The sequence below is a fragment of the Amblyraja radiata genome, chromosome 28 (genome assembly GCF_010909765.2).
Source record: "Amblyraja radiata isolate CabotCenter1 chromosome 28, sAmbRad1.1.pri, whole genome shotgun sequence".
NCBI classification, from domain to species: domain Eukaryota; kingdom Metazoa; phylum Chordata; class Chondrichthyes; order Rajiformes; family Rajidae; genus Amblyraja; species Amblyraja radiata.
The window spans coordinates 11604546-11626832 of NC_045983.1; the positions used below are offsets into that span (position 1 = coordinate 11604546).

Below are 22287 nucleotides of genomic sequence, written 5' to 3' on the forward strand. Positions count from 1 at the left end.
AACAAAAAAACAAAAAAAAGAAAGAAAAAGACACCATGAATACACACAAGGTTAACACATTTTAACTTCAGGATCTTATTTCAGTAATTAATTTGTCGCAAAACTCAAATTTATATTGAATTATCTTGAGTGCTGGTGTAACACTGCTTGAAGTGATTAGTAGGTTTATTTCCATGACCTTTTATTTTCCAAGTGAAATCTTTCAGCAAGTTTGTGGCGAAGACGACAAATAGTTGCAGGACATTCCATCCTGACAGTCGCCACAATTCTTCGCTGATCTTTTGGCATCAAATTCTAATATCCTTTAGTTGTTTGGTAGATAGTCGTTGGTGATTGAATTGAATAAATTGAATTTAATTGAATTTAATACATTTTATTAGCCAAGTATGTATACATACAAGGAATTTGCCTTGGTGCTTTGCTCGCAAGGATAACAACACGATATACAGTAGACAATTAAAAATAAAACATTTTTAATGTGAAGAATAAAATAAATTACCAGAGAAAAAGGAGGCTGTTGAGTAGAGCTACTGCTCGTCTAAAAAAACTGATTTTATGTCTGGCTGTGGTGGCTTTGACAGTTGCTTGCCAGAGGGAAGTGATTCAAAGAGTTTGTGGCCAGGATGAGAGGGGTAAGAGATGATCTTACCCGCTCGTTTCCCGGCCCTTGCATTGTACAGTTCGTCGATGGGGGGAACGTTGCAGTCAACAACCTTCTCGGCTGATCGAACGATGCACTGCAGCCTCTGGATGTCATGCTTGGTGGCTGAGCCAAACCAGATCATGATGGAGAAGGTGAGGATGGACTCTATAATGCAGGATAAAACTGGACCATCATTGCCTGTAGCAGATTGTGTTTTCTCAGCTGCCGCAGAAAGTACCGTATTTCCCGGCAATGAAGACGCACCTGCGTCGAAGACGCACTTCCAATTTAAGTTGCTAAATTTTGAAAAAAGCATGGCGTGACAGGATCAAGGGTTTGGTTTAGTCCAGGGGTCGGCAACATCGTCTGCGTGCCCCGGGACTGGCTGCAATTCCCAGATCCCTCGCGTCCCCGAGACTAGCTGCAGTTCCCAGATCCCTCGCGTCCCCGGGACTAGCTGCAGTTCCCAGGTCGCCTGCGAGCCCTGGGTCTGGCTGTAGCGCCCAGGTTGCCTGCCCACGGGACTGGCTGTTGTGCCCTGGTCGGCTCGCTTGCCCCAAGTCTGGCTGTGACACCCAGGGCGGCTGCGTGCCCCGCGAATGGCTGCAGTTCCCAGGTCGGCTCGCTTGCCCCAGGTCTGGCTGCAGTTCCCAGTTTGGCTGCGTGCCCTGGGAATGGCTGCAGTTCCCAGGTCGCATGCGTGCTACTGTACTGGCTGTTGCGCTCAAGTCAGCTCGCCTGTCCCAGGTCTGGCTGCAGTTCCCAGGTCGCCTGAGTGCCACGGGACTGGCTGTAGCGCCCAGGTCGCCTGCCCCGGGACTAGTAGAGAGAGAGAGAGAGAGAGAGAGAGAGAGAGCGAGCCCGGGATGTAGCAGCCAGCCTTCCGCCCAGTAGCTACCCGCTAACCACCATCTCCACCGGTTGCGCCTGTGCCGAAGGACACCGTGGCTGGCTGGCCAGCCGGCAGAAGGTGCTGAGGTGGCGGTCGGTTCCGCTGTCCGGTCCCGGTGGCCGCTCGCAGCCACCCGAGTTACTTCCCTCCCCGGCCACAATGCGGTGGCTCCGCGCCCGGAGCGCCGCGGCAGCAGTGATTGAGTGAGTTGCTGGCATGATCCCCGACCCCCTCCTTCTCAACCCTCCTGCCCGTGCTGACCCGGGTCAGACTCCCCACACGCTGTGAAAGGAACTCTCCTCCCCCCCCCCCCCCCCCCCCCGTGTCCTTTTACAGCCGCTTCCCACTTTACAGCCGCTTCCCATCAGCTGCCAGCAATGAGGGATAGACTTGGTTATCCCTCAGTACAGCAACATCGTTCTTGATGTTGCTGTACTGAGGAATAGCCAAGTCTATCTTTCTTGGCTAACAACCTAACCTTCGGCCGCCAAGACACAGGTAAATTTTCGTGCCTTATTTTTGGGTAAAAAATTGCGTCTTCATTGCCGGGGAATACGGTATATCCTCGGTTGGGCCTTTTTGACTGTGGAGTCGATGGTGGCCTCCCATTTAAGATGATGGTTCCAAGGAACTTAAATTACTCCACAGATGTGACTGTGGTGTTATTGATGGTGAGTGGGGGGGTCTCCTATAATCAATTCCACTTTCTTAAGAACGCTGAGCTCCAGGTTATTGCGATGGAACAAGGACGCCAGCTGTGTCACGTCGTGTCTGTGGGCAGATTCCTCCTCATCCTGGATTAGTCCAATCGGGGTTGTGTCGTTCGCAAACTTGAGAAACTTCACAGAGGAGTTTGTGCAGGTGCAGTTGTTGGTGGAGAGAGAGTAGTGTAATATGTAATGAATGCCAGGGGAAAAAAACTACTGAGAAAATATTATTTTACTACTTAAACACATGATTGCTGCAAATTTCACTTAAGAAACATAAAATTCAGAATTAAACCTTGAAACATAATTCAAAATAATCATATTGTCTATCGTTTAAATGGAAGTTTGTTTTGGAAGTGCAACATTTATCCTGTTCCCAACACTTCAAAAATTGCTATGTTGTTATGACAACTATTTGTAAACCGTATTTGAAGTTGTGCTATGTTTTAAGATTGGAAATTAATGTTGTTATGAACGCAGAGCTGCTTTATATAACTTCAAAAACATGTCAATTGGTGCGAAATGTATTATTAGGAATAATATATTTGATGTAATTTTGCCATATTTGGCCACAAAGCCAGGTGTCTAACATTCTGGAGAAATGCGTACACTGCAAAACTAATTATTTTCATTTATTTATAGTTTTTTTCTAACATTACCTGTAATTGGGACAAATCTATATAATTACTGGTTGCAAATGATTTTGGCTACTGATTTGCAGGAATTTAAATATATCCATTTTTTCAGTACAGAAATCTGAAGGATAACTCTGCAAAAAATGTAGTTCAGAGAAATCCAAGATTATTTAAGTGACCGTAAGGGATCGGTGTCCTTATCACTACCGTCTCCACAAACTTACTAAAGATGTCATATGAAAACAGCTGAGATGTCTTTCATAGGTTTTTTTGAAATCTTGTTTCCTTTTAAAATTTATTGCTTCAGAATATGCCACAGGTCAAGTTCTAACTCCAATTTTTTCTACCGTACCAGTGATTTTCTTTGGATACAGAATCTGCTTTCAGTAGTTGGACTACATAGTTTGGCAATGTTACTGCTGTTATTTTTAGAATCTGTTTTGTAGCAGCTATCTGAGGTCTAACTGATTATGGTTTAAAAAAAATATTTTAGCAACAAGGATCTGCTACATTTTTGTTTGTTTGAATTTATAATTTTAATGGTTGAAATGCTGGATTTATTTTTGTAATCAAAATTACATTTTCACAGTTTAGAAGCTGAAAAAAAACAATTGGAAGATTGTCCATTTGTTGAATGTATGCTGATCGTATATTGCTGATTGGGAAAAAAAGGTTGTTGATCTATGATTATTATCAAATCTAATTTTTTAATTTAAATCCAGTGTTTCCCAGTGTCATTATTTGAATTGCTGTGATGTGCATTAGTGGCCAGCCGTTATAGTTAAGCTTGACCTACAGTTCAAAATGAAACTTGCATTTTGAAGTTAATTTAGTACATTAGTGGGATGTATTTTAGCAAGAGTTATGAATAACATTTTTGACTATATCTTTGGAATGCTTTAAAATATATTCTACAATCTATGGAAAATTAAAAATTGACGAGTAATTTTTGTGCTTGGCCTTGAATCTTTTCAGTTACAATTCCTTTTTTTGTGGTTCTCCTTTGCAAAAAAAAAAATCCAAAGGAAATATCTTCTATTGCAAACACATCCGGATTCTATTTTAATCAGGTTCTACAATAACTTTTTTTGTAACATATGCAGGATGTCTTTGTTGGCTAGGATTTCTGCAAAGTGTGACATCAATGTAAGACTGTTATTACATTCATTATATGTCTTGAGCTTTTGATGGAGAATATGACATGGTTTACTTCTGATTTTTCTTCATGTGAAATGGCATAAGAATGTGACTGTGCCTATGAGCAATAAAGTATGGAAACCCCTCCACTTGGTTGCTCTAAATACATATTGAAAATAAAGTTGTCCTTTGGGAGCCCAAACTCAACTAGCCACAGTGAGTCTGACTCTGTTGGATGGCACATGGGTCATCTCACTTTCCCTGCATGTATTCCCCGTTATGTGTTACTGGCTTTGACTTTGGTTAAAACTGCAAAATCTTTCAGAGTATTTTTCAGGAATTGCAACTCTAGATAGTATTTATACAAGAGCTATCACCAGGTTTGCATAGATGGAGCATAGCACTATCCTTATTGCATCTTGACCATTAGTTCAGGGGCAATTCACCAGTTTCCAACCAGAGAGTTACAGAATCCATAAACAGAACTGCCCTGGCAGACCCATTACTTCTACTTATCCCTGTACTGTTGAAATGATTTCCACGTACCTCGATTCCATCCAGTCCCTCATGGTCCAATCCGGCCCTACCAATGTCCAGACACCTAACACGCCCTCTTCAATGACTTGCGTTTTCTAGGCCCCCACTCCCTCATCTTTACTATGGATGTTCAGTCACTGTACACCTCCATCCCCCACCAGGAAAGTCTTGAAGCCTTCCGTTTCTTCCTCGACCACAGAACCAGCCAATTTCCCTCTACCAACACTTTCCTCAGCCTAGCAGAGCTGGTCCTCACCCGTAACAGCTTCTCCTTCAACTCTTCCCACTTCCTCCAAATCCAAGGCGTAGCTATGGGCATTCGCATGGGCCCCAGCTATGCCTGTCTCTTTGTACGGTACGTCGAACAATCCTGTTCCAGGCGTACACTAGCCCTTTCCCTGAACTCTACCTCCGCTACATCGACGACTGCATCGGTGCTACCTCCTGCACCCATGCAGAACTCAGTGACTTCATTAACTTTACTATTAATTTCCATCCTGCACCCAAATTCACTTGGACCATCTCCGACGTCTCTCTACCGTTTCTTGATCTCACCGTCTCCATCACAGGAGACAGACTATCGACTGGCATCTATTATAAGCCCACTGACTCCCACAGCTTAGACAACACTTCTTCCCACCCTGCTTCCTGTAAAGACTCTATCCCCTACTCCCAATACCTTTGCCCACACTGCATCTGCGCCCAAGATGAGGTGTTCCATACCAGGACATTGGAGATGTCCCCATTCTTTAGTGAACGGGGGTTCCTCTCTTCCATCATAGATGAGGCCCTCACTAGGATCTCCTTGATATCCCGCAGCTATGCTCTTGCTCCCCCTCCCCCTCCCCCTCCCCCTTCCCCAGTGGCAATAGGGACAGAGTCCCCCTAGTCCTCACCTTCCATCCGCTGTCGCATACAGTACATAATCCTCTGACATTTTCGCCACCTCCAACGGGATCCCACCACTAGCCAAATCTTCCCTTCTCCACCCCTTTCCGCAGAGACCGCTCCCTCTGCAATTCCCTGGTCAACTCGTCCCTTCCTACCTAAACCACCCCCTCCCCAGGTACTTTCCCCTGCAACTGCAGATGATGCAACACCTGACTCCATACCATCCTCCTCGGCTCCATCCAAGAACCCCAGCAGTCTCTTCAGGTGAGGCAGAGGTTCACTTGCACCTCCTCCAACCTCATCTACTGTATTCACTGTTCCGGGTGTGGACTCTTATATATTGGCGAGACCAAGTGCAGGCTCAGTGATAGTTTTGCTGAACACCTCCACTCAGTCTGCCTAAACCTACCTGATCTCCCGGTTGCTCAACACTTTAACTCCCCCTCCCATTTCCATACTGACTTTTCTGTCCTGGGCCTCATCCATTGTCAGAGTGAGGCCCAGCGCAAATTGCAGAAACAGCACCTCATATTTCGCTTGAGCAACTTACACACCAGCACCATTGGCGGCGCGACTCACCCGTTGCAGCGGCCCCTACAGCCTGTCTGTCTTTTTTTTATTTTTTGTCTAGTTAAATGTAGTGTTTGGTGTTTTTTAACTGGTTTTAAATGTGTATATGTGGGGGGCGGGGGGGGAGGGGGAAACTATTTAAAATCTCTTCCCTGTCCGGGAGACCCGACCTTTTCCCTGTCGGGTCTCCGTTGTCGTTGGGGCCTAGCACCGTGGAGCGGCCTCCAACCTGAACGACCCGGGGGCTTGGGAGACTGCGGAGCTGCGGACTACTCACCATCGTGGGGCTGGCCGGCCTCGGAACGTGGGGAGCGGTGGTGACTCGCTGCTGCGACTCGACTCCTGGGGCTCGGAGGCTCCAGCAACGCAGCCGCAGGTCCGGTGGACTGGGACATCGGGAGCTCGCGGGTCCGGGGGGAGAGAGAGACCGCTTCCCGGAGCTCCCGCAACGCGACTTCTCCAGCCCGTGTCGCGCGGTTGGAACGACCCGGAGCGGGGAAGTACATCGCCCGGCACGGCTTCATGGCCGTGGGACATTACAGCGCCCGTGGGGGCTCCAACTTCGAGACTTCTAGACCGGGAGCGGGGCCGTAAATCGCCCGGCACGGCCTAAAATGGCCGTGGGACTTATCATCGCCCGCCTGGGGCTTCGACATCGGGAGAGACATGGAGAACAGGGGAGAGAAAAGACTTTGCCTTCCATCACAGTGGGTTCACTGTGATGGATGTTTGTGTGAACTAAATTGTATGTATGTCTAGGAATTGTCTTTGTTTGTATGGCTGTGGAAACAGAATTTCGTCTGAGCCTCACTGAGGCTCAAATGACAATAAATTGTATTGTATTGTATTGTATTGTATGAACATTGACTTCTCTAACTTCAAGTAACCCTTGCTTTCCCTCTCTCTCCATCCCTCCCCCTTCCCAGTTCTCCAACTAGTCTTACTGTCTCTGACTACATATTATCTCTGTTTGCTTTGTTGATACCTTCTTCCAGCTAACAATGACATATTCCACATTTTCCTTGATCTCTATTTCCTTTGTCCTGTTTTCACACCCTACATTTCCTCATTTATGTATCTCCCTCTTCCCTGATATCAGTCTGAAGGAGGGTCTCGACCCGAAACGCCACCCATTCCTTCTCTCCAGAGATGCTGCCTGAGTTGCTCCAGCATTTTGTGCCCATCTTCAGAGAGTTACAGTCATGTTTTAAGTTCTCCTAAATAAGTCCAGAGAGCCTACTGACCTGTCGAAGAGTTGTGTTGAAACACAGGTTGATACTGGCCTGTAATTTCTAGCAAGACATAGAAACATAGAAACATAGAAAATAGGTGCAGGAGTAGGCCATTCGGCCCTTCGAGCCTGCACCGCCATTCAATATGATCATGGCTGATCATCCAACTCAGTATCCTGTACCTGCCTTCTCTCCATACCCCCTGATCCCTTTAGCCACAAGGGCCACATCTAACGCCCTCTTAAATATAGCCAATGAACTGGCCTCAACAACCGAGTCTATCCAGTCTTTCTTCATATGAAAGTCCTGACATCCCAGGAATCAGTCTGGTGAACCTTCTCTGTACTCCCTATATGGCAAGAATGTCTTTCCTCAGATTAGGAGACCAAAACTGTACGCAATACTCCAGGTGTGGTCTCACCAAGACCCTGTACAACTGCAGTAGAACCTCCCTGCTCCTATACTCAAATCAAAGTCAAAGGTATTTTATTAGTCACATTCACATACACCGAGGTGTAGTGAAGTGAAATGCTTTTTGCCATTTTGCAGTACACAAAAGAATACAGACATAACACCAATGAGAGTCTTAAACACAAAGAACATCCCCCCACAATGGCTCCCACCATGAAGGAAGGCACAAAGTCCAGTCCCCAACCCCAGTTCACCCATAGTCGGGCCTATTGAGGCCTCCACAGTTGCCTCTACGGAGGCCCGATGTTCTTGGCCGTTCTCGCCGGGTGGTGGTGCTCCGGCGTCGGGAGAGTCCTCACAGCGGCATGGGAACCCTGGAACGGCCGCCTCCGTATTGGAGGCCGCGGCTTCCGAAGCCGACAAGGCCGCGCCGGTTGGAGCTCCACAACTGGCGATCTCGTCGCGAGATCCCAGGCTCCCGGTGTAAAGTTCAGCGCCGCCGCCCGCAGCTGGCCGCTCCTCAGACCCGCAGCTCCGCGATGTTGTTCCCGGCGGTCTCAGTTCACCGGAGCTCCAGCGCGGCGACCCAGGCAAGGCATCGCCCGCTCCGCGATAGCGCTCCAGCGCTGTGCCGCCGCCGAAGCCGTGGTTCTGGGCGGTCCCCGACAGGAAACGCCGCTCCAGGCCCGCTGGTAGGCCGCGAGGACGGGTCGAAGCTGCAGCCCGGAGAAAAGCTGCCTCTCCGACCAGGTAGGGTTTTAATGACTGGTATATCATGACACCCAGGTCTCGTTGCATCTCCCCCTTTCCTAATCGGCCACCATTCAGATAATAATCTACTTTCCTGTTTTTGCCACCAAAGTGGATAACCTCACATTTATCCACATTATACTGCATCTGCCATGCATTTGCCCACTCACCCAGCCTATCCAAGTCACCTTGCAGCCTCCTAGCATCCTCCTCACAGCTAACACTGCCCCACAACTTTGTGTCATCCGCAAACTTGGAGATGTTGCATTCAATTCCCTCGTCCAAATCATTAATATATAGTAAATAGCTGGGGTCCCAGAACTGAGCCTTGCGGTACCCCACTAGTCACTGCCTGCCATTGTGAAAAGGACCCGTTTACTCCTACCCTTTGCTTCCTGTCTGCCAGCCAGTTCTCTATCCACATCAATACTGAACCCCCAATACCGTGTGCTTTAAGTTTGTATACTAATCTCTTATGTGGGATCATTTTTGATATATGGTTTTACAGTGATAGAAGTAGCACTGGTCAATTAATTTGCAAGCAAGACTTGTATTTCTTGGCTGCTATGGTGGAAACAGATCTTGGTAGGTGGGGGGAAGCACAAAGCAATAACGATAATCAGAAAATTACTGGATTGTTGTTATCAATCCATCAAGATCATTAATCAACTTAAAAGGAGGAAAACAAAGATCCTGAACTTTTGTCGGCCCACCTATTTGGGTATCTTCTCAAATGTAGCCCAGCAGTCCGCTGAGCTCACGGGTTGATTTCAGGGATGAACAAAATGCCAGATTTACCAGTAATGTCCCTTGGATAACCTACCTTTTCTCTGGTCTTAAATGGTCAACTCCTGGTTCTAAAGCTTCTAGCCATGGAAAAGATCTGCCCTGCATCTAAATGGTCGAGGTCTGCAAGCCTTTCTAATCCAGGTATGGCTTCACCAAGACCATATATAATTAAAGCATTTACCATGCTCATACCTATTCACTTATCGTGTCTATATTCCGCTGACATTCCTCTTCCTCTCGTAACTTGAAGTGTAACTCAGGTTTGGATCATCAGCATACTTGGGTATTTTGCTCTTGGTCATTTGTTTTTTAAAGCTAATGATTATCTACAGCCATAGCATGATCCTTGTGGTACCTCATTGGTCACTGTCTCCCAGTCTGAAAATTATCCTTTATTTTTTCCGTGTTAACACAATACACATAGAGATGGTATTTCTGAAGTATTGAAATATTGCATCCTTTTGACAATTGCTATATAATTTTATTGCACATGACTGTCTGAAAAGCGAGATTGTATAACAGCCTTGAACTCTGACTAGATTCTGTTACTTCTGTAATTTGTTATGAAAGTCCAATCTGTTCTATTTTGTGAGCACTCTGTTCCTTTCTGTTCATGCCATGCCTAGCAGCAAGAGCTGGGATTGTAGCAGCGTGGCTGGTTGAATGTAGTTTTATAGGACTGTAACAATGAGGGAATCTCTATGGCATTTTGTTCAAGCCAGCTGGGTTTTGTTTTCTCATTTGTGCCAAGTGTTTCTATCCATTGACACTTGTTCAAGAATTGTCAAGTTGAGTTTATGGTCATATGCACAAATATGTTGAGGTACAGGTGCATTGAAAAACTTGCTTGCAGTAACAGCATGGATACATAAGCTCAGACAATGCACAAAATCATAAATTATACATGCATTACACCAGGGGTCGGCAACCTACGGCGCCCGGGCCGAATGCGGCCCGTAACCCGAAAACATCCGGCCCGCAAGCGGATTCCCCCCCCCGTAATCATCCGGCCCACCGAGCGCCCCATGTAAGGTTCGGACGCCCCGAGCATCAGCGGCCGGGCGCCTCGAGCAGCGGCCGAGCGCCCCGAGCAGCAGCGGCCGAGCTCTGGCTGTAACGCATCCTGCGCAAAGCCGCCGGCACGGCCGCGCACCTTCCGTGAATACGTTTAAGAAAGAACTGCATATGCTGGAAAAATCAAAGATAGACAAAAATGCTGGAGAAACTCAGCGGGTGAGACATGCAAGGATTGCATGAGGCTGCCTCACCCGCTGAGTTTCTCCAGAATTTTCATCTACCTGTGAACATGTGATTTGAGGCCTGCCATCCAGGGCGGGATGGGGGCAGGATCCATGTGTACACGTTATAGATGTGGTCCGCCATCCGCTCACAGATATGCGTCCCGGCCCCTATGCAGTACAAGGTTTCCGACCCCTGCATTATACCAATTCTACAAGACTGAAAAGAAAAAGACTGCATGCAAAAACAATGCATCAGTGCATACATACACAATTAAAAAACAAGTCCATGGTGGTGCAAGAGATGGCATGTAGTTTTCTGTTGCTGAGGTAGGATTAGGCTAGGTTGGTTCAAGAACCTAACAGTCGTAGGAAAGTAGCTTTTCAAGAAATTAACTTACTCAGGACGGAATTAGGCTCTTTGGTCCAAGTCGTCCATACCAAAGAAGATGTCCGACCTAAAATAATCCTATTTGCCTGCATTTTGCCCATATCCCTCCAAACCTTTCCTGTCCATCATGTTAAATCAGAGGCTTGTCCCACTTGGGCGTTATTTGCGCGTCATTTACGCGACATCATTTACGCGTCACGACACAACATAATTTACGTGTCAAACTCGCGTTGTGATGCGCACATGGCGCGTATGGCGCGTGGTGAGACGTGGTGGCGTAGGCAGTGACGTGCGGTCGCACACGGCGCCCCAGGATTTTGGGATTCACAAAATCTTCGCGAGCCACCTGCGTGACACGCAAATGACGCCCAAGTGGGGCAGGCCCTTTAAAGAATCCAAGTTTTTTTGTACCTCTAATTTGGGAATTGGATAGCAAAAAATTAATTCCAGAATTTGTGCAGGACAGTTCCATCTTTACAGTTATGGTACAGTGTGATTTGAATGTTTTATGGTTTAATTTAAAAAACCTGAATATTACAGCTCAGCAGCACTGAAGAACAAGTACCATTAACATTACAATGCAAAATTAGCACTTTAAACATTTCACTTAAGGGAAATATTTTAGTGACTTTTTTTAATGCAATGCTTGGTGTTCTCTTGTGTTTTATAATTAGATTTTCTTAAAGGAGATCATCTTCTCCATTTCATAGAACAAACAGTTCCATGAAAAGCATGTTGTAGCAGTCTGTTCAGTTCCATTGGGCACCTGCCAACTTTTAAATGGTTTGTTTTTCTGAGATATTTTGGAAATTGTATTTGTTTTTTTATATACCAATGATGTACACTAGATTGGCAAAGTATGCAGCCGGGAAGTTTTAGTCCTCTCTCATAGGAATTGATCAAAATTTTAATTTAAGTTTTTAAAGCAGACGGCATTGTTAAACTAATGGGCCTGTCCCACTTACGCGACTTTTTCGGCGACTGCCGGCACCTGTCATAGGTCGTTGCAGGTCGCCGAAAATTTTCAACATGTTGAAAATTCAGCGGCGACCAGAACAAGTTACGATTCTTTGGGCGACTACTCACGACCATACAGGCTTCACATGTCGCCATGGTGTCGCCTGTATGGTCGTGAGTAGTCTCCTGAGTCGCCCAAAGATTCGTAGCATCTTTCTGGTCGCCGCTGGATTTTCAACATGTTGAAAATTTTCGGCAACCTGCAACGACCGATGACTGGTGCCGGCTGTCGCTGAAAACGTTGCGTAAGTGGAACAGGCCCATTAACCAAACACATTAGTCTTAGAGACTTGCTGAGACCTTATTTGAAAAATGTATTTGCTTTTGATGCTCTGGGTATATCTTAAAATCGTGATATGCGTAAAATCTTATTTATGTTGTGTACAACTTGATCTCTGCCTGGACTTTTAAGGTATTTAGTGCTTTGTTAAAGTCCATTGGTAAATTCAGCTGAGTTAATGTTTACTCAATTTCTGCCTGCTTTTGGCAACAGTTGCAGTTTTCTGTTCTATAAGAGCCTGTTTTTTTCAAGGTCTGCCAAGAGTGTCACAACTTGCTTATTGATCGCACTCTCCCCTATTGGTAGAATTCTTGAAATGCATTTCACTTTTTTATCTGGCTCCTCCTACATGTTCACCACACCTTCATAGCTGTTGAAATGTTATCTGGTTAAGCATTCGCTTATAGATATGAATATCGTTGCATGGACAATTTTAAAGCTTAGTTAAGGATAATTGCTTGTAGAATTACTGTTTCGCAACCTAGTTATATAATATTAGGGAACAGCTAATGTTTTCTTGTATGATTACTTTTATAAAACTTAAAAATGAAAGCTCATATAATCCAAGGTAAAATGACACTGGATTAAGTAGTGGCTGAATGGCAGAAAGCAGGAGATATTCATGCCTAGTGGAGTTTTTGGGGTGTGTTTTGGAGAAGGGATGCAGGTGAGGTGTATTAGGTACGTGCAGTAATTAATTCTGGACTGTACTAGTGGTTTTTAATATATTGGGACTTGAAGGGCCAAAGATTTTTAAGAAGTTTGAGAGTTATAGAAAAATTGGCAGTTCTAGGATGCAGGCTGACATCAATTGAATTGTTAAGTGGGCACAGTGGCAAATAAGATTAATTTCAGAGAAGTTAATGAGAAGACGGACTATCCTAATAAATGATAAGATCTAAGTTTACAAGAACATCCTGAAGATCTTGAATGTATGCTGGTGTATTTCCGAAGGCTGCAAAGAATTTAGTAAATAAGGCTGTTAAATACAGTGTATTCAAAAAGTATTCAGACCCCTTCACTTTTTCCACATTCTGTTATGTTACAGCCTTATTCTAAAATGGATTAAATAAAATATTTTTATCATCAATCCACACACAATACCCCATAATAAAAAAGCGAAAACAGGTAGTTAGAAATTTTTGCAAAGTAATTAAAAATAAATAACTAAAATATCACATTTACATAAGTATTCAGACCCTTTGCTATGACACGCAAAATTGAGCTTAGGTGTATCCTGTTTCCATTAATTATCCTTGAGATGTTTCTACAACTTGATTGGAGTCCAGCAGTCATAAATTAAACTGATTGTACATGGTTTGGAAAGGCACACACCTGTCTATATAAGGTCCCACAGTTGACAGTGCATGTCCGAGCAAAAACCAAGCCATGAAGTCAAATGAATTGTTCGTAGACCTCCGAGACAGGATTGTGTCGAGACACAGATCTGGGGAAGGGTATAAAACAATTTCTGCAGCATTGCAGGTCCCGAAGAGCACAGTGGCCTCTGTCATTCTTAAATGGAAGAACTTTGGAACTACCAGGACTCTGCATAGAGCTGGCCGCCCGGCCAAACTGAACAATCCGGGGATGTGACCAAGAACCCGATGGTCACTCTGACAGAGCCTCAGAGTTCCTCTGAGGAGATGGGAGAACCTTCCAGAAGGACAACTATATCTGTAGCACTCCACCAATCAGGCCTTTATGGTAGAGTGGCCAGACTGAAGCCACTCCTCAGTAAAAGGCTCATGACTGCCCGCATGGACTTTGCCAAAAGGCACCTAAACAAGATTCTCTGGTCTGATGAAACCAAGATTGAACTCTTTGGCCTGAATGCCAAGCGTGACATCTGGAGGAAACCAGGCACCGCTCATCACCTGGCTAATACCATACCTACGGTGAAGCATGGTGGTGGCGGCATCATGCTGTGGAGATTTTTTTCAGCGGCAGGAAAGTACAGAGAGATCGTTGGTGAGAAGTTCCTCCAGAGCGGTCTGGACCTCAGACTGGGGCGGAGGTTCACCTTCCAACAGGACAACGACCCTAAGCACATAACCAAGACAATGCAGGAGTGGCTTTGTGACAAGCCTGTGAATGTCCTTGAGTGGCCCAGCCAGAGCCCGGACTTAACCCCATCGAACATCTCTGGTGGGACCTGAAAATAGCTGTGTATTGACGCTCCCCATCCAACCTGACAGAGCTTACTATAAATTAAGGTGTGATTATGAATTTGAAGGGAATGGAAAGTTATTAACTAGACATGGATTGAAATTGGTTATTAGAAAATTTGTATGGCAGGTGATTTTTTTTAACCCAAGGAGATGCGTAAAACGTGTCCTAGTGGCAATAGAAGCCTTTATCACATTTCTAAGTACTTGGATGAATACCTGAGCCATAAAAAGTTATGGCCGAAGAGCTGGAAAGTGGCAGTAATTTAAACTGTGGACTGATGCAGCTTCCTTCTAGAGCATTAACTGAATCTATAATTATTGCTAGATGTTTATGTAGTCTATCAACCGTTTATAGCAATGCTGTTTTCTTTAAATACTTAAATACTTGAAGTCTGAATACTTTCTGAATGCACTGTATAGACCCACATACATACTGAAATGTAGATTGTTGGTTGGTAACTTTGCAAAAACTAGTGGAGTTGCGGTAAGTGAAGAAGGCATTCAAAAGATATGCAGGATGTAGATCAGTTACAGATAAGGGCAGATAAATTGCAAATGCAGTTTAACCTGGGCAAGTGCAAGATCTTGTGCTTTGGGGGGGGGGTCAAATACAAGAGAAAAGTATACAGTTAATAGAAGGACCCTTAACAATGATATACAGAGGGATTTGGGTTCCAAGTCCATGACTCCTTGAAAGTAGCGACACAAATAGATAGTGATAAAGAAAGCATATCGAATGCTTGTCCAGTGTCGTCGGTTGAGATATATCAGGAAGTCATGTTGCTTCATTAAACTTTGGTTTGGCCACATTTGGAGTTCCCCATTACATGAAGGATGCGGAGACTTTTTGAGAGTGTGTAGATGAGGATTACCAGAACATTGCCTGGACTAGAGGGTTTTAGCTATAAGAAGAGGTATGACAAACTTAGATTGTTTTCTCTGAAGTAACAGATGCTGAGGGGACACTAGAAGTTTTAACATTTTTGAGAAGTATAGATAAGGTAGGCAGTCAGAACTTTCCGCAGGGTGAAAATGTTGGCAAAAAGGGTGGCTCAGAATCAGAAAAGCGGTAGAATTGCTGCCTTACAGTGCCAGAGATCTGGGTTCGATCCTGACTATGGGTGTACGGAGTTTGTGGGCCGAAGAGCCTGTTTCCACGCTGTATCGAAAAAAAAGTCTAACAAGTTGAATACTACAGGGCATTGCCTTGAGGTGAGAGGAGGAAAGTTTAAAGGAGGTACTGGGACAAGTTATTTTACACAGTGGTTGCCTGGAATGTGCTGTTCAGGGTAGTGGTGGGGAAATATACGATAATGGTATTTGAGGCTCTTAGATTGGTAGATAAATAAGCAAGAAATGAAGGCATATTTTTCATGTGCAGGCAGAGAGGATTAATTTAATTTAGCGCAATGTTTAATATAGGCAAAGGGTCAGTTCCTGTGCTTTACTGCATTGTAAAGTAGACACTTTATTAAAATGGTTATATTAATATAATCCCAGGTATTTATTTGTCTTTGCTTTGGCTGTGTATTTTTTAGGGTTGTTTAAGCCATGGGTGTCCAGTCTTATGGCTTACAGAATCTAAAGTTTAAGTTGTGTTATTTTTTTTAATTCAGCTTGTCGTCTTTAATCGTGAATTGAATTGTTCATGCTTGACCCAGTATTCAGAAACAGAAAATTTAAACTAGAGAAATTGGCGATAAAGAAAAGTTCAAGTGGAATCCAGATGTGATCGTGGATTGTAGTATATAGGTTGTTAGCTATAACAACGGACAAATTAACATTTTATTTTACTTTTCATTTTGCAGTTGAAGAGAATGGATTGTGGGAACAGGGTCTATCTTACGAATGCCGAACTCTACTTTTTAAGGCCATTCACAACTTGCTGGAAAGGTAATTGCTAGAATATCCTACAGTGAAACTTGTTATGCCAATTTCTGACACATTAATTACAATTTTTAACCCACTTTTGGTTTCAGAACTGCCTAAGTTAAGTATAAACACATCTATGATAGAAATTTCTTTCTTGGATAAAACTTACAGTGGTAACTGTAACATTTTATGCAAATTGAGCTAGGGTGGTGGTGAAGGGATGACTGGTATATGGAAGTTTGTGATCAACATTAGGTATTTCTGTAAATCTTAGTCATTTACTTGACTTTTCTCATTGAATAATTGAGATTACTTGTAATACAACTGCACAATAGAATGGATGCAGAGGAAGTCGTCTTCATACACCTGCCCCAGCAATGGTTCTTAACCAGCTGCATTAGAATGCCAGATACATTTAGGGATTGTAACACCCAAAGTCTCTTGGATGTTCTTGCAATTGCTCTTTTCTACCAACTAATGGGATTCAGTAGAGAATAGTCCTTGCCTCACGGTTTAACATTTGTTTCGATTTCATAATCAATTGCTTTAATCATCTTGTAATTTTTGTGTAGCTATTTATTTCATTTATTAGATGTATTGTGAAACATTTCAGTGAGATTCATGAGATTTAATTCCCAATTATTTAGTATGATTTAGAATGTCAGTTAATTATTTTATAGCATGGTTGCATTTAATTATTTCATAGCATGGTTTTCAAATAAATAAAATTGTATGGTCAAGCATTACGCTGGACAGAGTGGCCAATAAATAACAAGACAATGACAAAATCTTCAAATTCCAAAGATTCTAGGATGCTTCTGAAACATTGTTATCTTAAATGATTTTATTACTCTCCTTTGAAATCAATACAATTCGACCTTCTTTTGTATGAAATTCATTTCTAAATTCACTAGCTTAAACGAATGTTTTCCTTAATCATTTTGACATGATTTATCTTATATATTACAATGAAATTGCATCTTAGTTTACCTTATAAGACCAGAAAGTCGCCGGTTTCTCTTTTTCCCCCCGTCATCACTTTTGATAGAATCGGCTAAGTGACTCTTCGCTGAATTGCAGTGCGTATAGACATTTCTGAATTTGACCAGCTCGTAGGAATAATTCTAATGCGTGATTGGCTAATTAAAGGGTGTATTATGTACCATGCAAGTCCTGAACAATGTTAGTAATCAAAAAACAATTGCAGATTTAAAAAGGTTTGACCCTGAAAAAAGTGCTCTTTTATATGCATTCCTTGAAGTATCACATGTATCAGGCTATGGAACTGCTTAATAGATTAGTTTTCAAATTGCTCTCTGGAATTAAAGGCGTGGTCTTCAGAAAACTGAGAAGTTGTTATATTCAGTCCAAAATTCCATCCGTTAATCACAGGAAAATAATATTCTGAATTATTGATCCATATTTAAAAATGGCAATAGAATCTTCTAAATATAGAAAACAATCATAGTTCAGCAATTTGAAAACATTATTAAAAAAAACTATTTTTATAGATGGAGGAAATATGAGAACTATTGAAAATCATAAACAGTGAACCCACTATGTATTTTTGACCATGTATAGAGTGAAAAACAGATGAATGTTTTGAGAGAAGAACTTCACTGAAATCTTCTTCCATTACTGGAAGTTGCTCTGCCAGGAATCTGGTGAAGATCGCTGATCTCCATTGTTGTGCTTGCTTCAATACATTGCTCACTGCGCAAGTGTGGAGATTCTGCCTGTGAGGTCTGGTGTGGGACAGAATGAGGAAAAGTGTGACTGCTCAGCACTGATGTTGGTCTGGTCAGTGCTGGTCATTACTGAGGATGAGCAGCAACTCTCCAAATGCTGACGGACTACCCATGTTCTTAAGGGCTGAGAGAATAAATTACAGGAAAATGAAGAGGGAATGGGACTGATTAGGAGGTGGCATGTATCTGATAAGCAAATGTCTGCCTCCTGAATTGTAATGGTTTTCCTAATCACCTGTTCTTGGAGGTGATGGAAACTGTTGACTTCCCCCTTTGTTTGGCTGTACAGCTCTCTCCAACCCACAGGTGTCTCTATTAAAGAACTCGATGGCTTGAAACCACCGTTCAGCTAATTAACACAGTGAAACCTCTGGGCTCAGGAGAGGTTGTAGCCAAACGGGAAGAGATGATGGCAACTTCCATTGTACCCAACAGGTAAAGGGTGAGACCATTGGATCCAGATGCTGCAATTAGTTCCCCAACACTGCCCCACACTCGCATTACTGGATAGAATGTTGACTCGCGTCGCAGCGGCCTCTGCAGACCGTTTGTCTTTTTGTTAATTTTTGTCCCGTTTTAATGTAGTTTTTATTATTTTTTTGATGGGGTATGTGTGTGTGTGTGTGTGGGGGGGGCGGGGGGTTGGGGGGGAAACTTTTAAAATCTTTCCCCTGCACGGAGAACCCGACCTTTTCCCTATCGGGTCTCCGTTGTCGTTGGGGCTGCAACGTGGAGCGGCCTCCAGCAGGAACGTCCTGGGGCTCCAGTCACGGAGCTGCGGAGCTACTCACCATCATGGAGCTGGCCGAGTCCGGAGCGGGTGGAGCTGTGGTGGCGCGCTGCTGTGACCCGACCCCCTGAGATTCGGAGGCTTACCGCAGGTCTGGCAGACAGTAATATCGGGAGCCCGCGGGTCCCTGCTGGGAGACCGCTTTTCGAGGCTTCTGCAACGGCGACTTCTCCCGCCCGAGTAGCGGGGTCGAGGATGACCTGGATTGAGGCCTTACATTATCGCCCGGCGTGGCTTCAACGGCTGCGGGACTTTGCTAGCGCCCGCTGGGGGCTCCCAACAACAAGACCCGGAGCGTGGCCTTGCATCACCCGGCATGGCTTTAATGGCCGCCGGACAATTGCCATCGCCCGCCGGGGGCTTTGACTCTGACATCGGGAGGGGAATGGGGAGTGCAGAGGAGAGATAAGTTTTTTTGCCTTCCATCACAGCGAGGAGGAGATGCGCTGTGATGGATGGATGTCTGTGTAAATTGTGTTGTGTCTTGGGTCTTTTTTTTTCATACGTGTATGACTGCAGAAACAACATTTCATTTGAGCCTCTATGAGGTTCAAGTGACAAATAAATTGTATTGTGATATTGTGTGACTCAAATCCCATAGCTTGAGGCTGAGCACCCATGCTGCTTGCCCATCAGCATCTCCATATCAAACTGCGAGGTACTCTTTGCTCCAGGATTACCAATGGAGGGCAGAGATTCATGCCACGTTCCTGGTACAGGGGCACGCAGCAGGGAGAGGGCTGAGATTGCATTAGGTGCCTGGCACAGGAATATGCAGCCGGAGCAAATGTTTCTGAAAAATACTTGGGAGGTGGGGGGGTCCTACCTAGGGTGTTCTGATTGGAAGATAGAATTGACACTTTGTGGGATAGTGTTGTGCTGCGTCCCAGTGTAATAGCATCTGCCTCCATAATTAGACAAACACTTTGTTGGTATATTGTCCATGTCTTTACAGATGCTGTCTGAAGTGGTATTGTGGAGGACACAGTACAGATAGGCTCATTATTCCCCTTCCCCAGAAGATCAATTTTATCTTCCTCCCCATCAAGAGAAACCTTACTCAAGGTTCCAGTATCTGTTGTCTCTCGTGTCATCGCATTTATCTTGCCCATTTGTGGTTAAGCGATGATAAACTAATTACAGGAAGGAAGGGAGCAAAATCAACCAACTGAACCTGTGCTCTAAAACAAAATGATGCTGAGACCCACTATTGTGGTCTTTAGCAACTTGGCTGACATCAAGTTCATGTTACATTTATTGTCACATGCACCAATTGGTACAGTGAGATTTGAGTTACCCTACAGCCATACGAATAAAAAGAACACAATACTCGATAGAATTTAACATAAACATCCCCACACAGCGGAATCAACATTTTCCACTGTGAGGGAAGGCAATAATGTTCAGTCAGCTTCCTCTTTCCTCTTTGTTCACCCTTGGTCGGGGCCTTTGAGCCCTCCGCAGTTGCCGCTACGGCGGCCCGATGTTCGGGCCCTCTCACCGGGATGATCGGAACTCCGGCGTAAGAACAGAAGAACACACTCGAGGCTTGGAGTTTCCGAATCGGCCGCTTCCTACCAGAGACCGCGGCCTCCGGGTCCACAGGCCGAGCTGGAGGGAGCTCCAACACTGGCGACCCTCGGCAAAGGATCCCAGGACTCCGCGATGTTAAAGTCAGCGCCGCCCACGGTCAGATGCTACCGAAACAGCTGCATGGTGTTAATCAGCAGGCCCAACACTCCGGAGCTTCAACAGGTGATCCCTGGTAAGGCATCGTCCCGCTCCGCGATGGAATTCTGCGCTGCGCCCGCTGCTGTAGCTCTGGCCGGTCTCCGGTAGGAAAGGCCGCACCGATCCAGTTGGTAGGCCGCAAGGGGGGGGCGAAGATGCGACTCGAACAAAAGACGCATCTACGACCAGGTAGTCACTGGGGAACGGTTTCCCCCTTCCCCTTCCCCCCCCCCCCCCCCCACATAAAAAAGACTAAGAAACTGTTTGTCAATCTTTGCAATCAAGTATTGATTATTTGAGCATATAAGTTTGTTAGTTGACTTTTCATACTTGGTTGTGCTATAAATGTAATACGTAAATTTAGAAATAATTACATTTTGAATTTTTCCCGCTTTTTATTTGTTCTACCCACTCCATCCATTTTCACTACAAATCAGGACATACCAACCCCAGTAAAAGAATGTTGTTCATGAAAGCAAGTATGATTTAACAAATTGTCGGAAAGAGTTGTCAGAAAGTGGAGTACTTGTGCTGGATTAGATTTTTTGATTCCAAATATAGAAATGTATTATTCATATCCATGATTCCTATTTTTTTACTGCACAATTAACAGAATCAACCTGGCAATTTTAAGAGGAAATGAACAAAGTAGTTTGAATACATCAAGGCAACATATATTTCTGATATAAAAAATATGCAAATATTATTGTTAGTTTAATTTTCCAACTACTGGTGTAGTTAGAATATTTTCAAAATTATTTTCAAGCACTACTCATCATCGAACTCTTAAGTTTTATTTTTAATTGTATGTTCATGAAACTGCTCTATTTTAGTTTTGCTTGCTTGACTTATCGTATGACAGTGACCATTGAATCAGGATGTGGGTGGTCCAATAATTTTTAGTAAATTAACTATTGTATTACATGCTGTTGTAATTGAATCCCTAATTTTGGGGTTTGACCACTCCAGAATATATTTTGCAAGTTTGTGACATTAACAACTACTTTCACGATGCCCTCCATAATGTTTGGGACAAAGACCCAACATTTATTTATTTGCCTCTGTACTCCACAATTTGAGATTTGTAATAGATATAATCACATGTGGTTAAAGTGCTCATTGTCAGATTTTATTAAATGGTATTTTTATACATTTTGGTTTCACCATGTAGAAATTACAGCTGTGTTTATACATAGTCCCCCATTTCAGGGCACCATAATGTTTGGGACACATGGCTTCACAGGCGTTTGTAATTGCTCGGAGGTACACAAAAATGCTGGAGAAACTCAGCGGGTGCAGCAGCATCTATGGAGCGAAGGAGATAGGCAACGTTTCGGGCCGAAACCCTTCTTCAGACTGATAGGGGGTGGCGGAGAGTAGGAAGGAAAAAGGGAGGAGGAGCCCGAGGGCTGGGGGATGGGAGGAGACAGCTCGAGGGCTAAGGAAGGGGAGGAGACATCAAGGGCTAACAAAATTGGGAGAATTCAATGTTCATGCCCTCCGGATGCAGGCTCCCCAAGCAGAATATGAGGTGCTGTTCCTCCAATTTCCAGTGTTGCTCATTCTGGCAATGGAGGAGACCCAGGACAGAGAGGTCGGATTGGGAATGGGAGGGGGAGTTGAAGTGCTGAGCCACCGGGAGGTCAGGTAGGTTCTTGCGGACCGAGCGGAGGTGTTCGGCGAAACGATCGCCCAACCTCCGCTTAGTCTCAGCGATGTAGATCAGCTGACATCTAGAGCAGCGAATGCAGTAGATGAGGTTGGAGGAGATACAGGTGAACCTCTGTCGCACCTGGAACGACTGCTTGGGTCCTTGAATGAAGTCGAGGGGGGAGGTAAAGGGACAGGTGTTGCA

General features: G+C 44.4%; 1 protein-coding gene across 2 annotated transcripts in view; it reads left to right on the top strand.

The window, feature by feature from the left end:
* Window positions 1-22287, top strand: part of med13 (mediator complex subunit 13) — a 170582-nt gene that overhangs the window by 35905 nt on the left and 112390 nt on the right. For both annotated transcript variants that reach the window (XM_033045798.1, XM_033045799.1), the window contains exon 3: window positions 16100-16184. In XM_033045798.1, the coding sequence (XP_032901689.1) occupies window positions 16100-16184 (85 nt within the window). The remainder of the gene's footprint in view (window positions 1-16099; window positions 16185-22287) is intronic.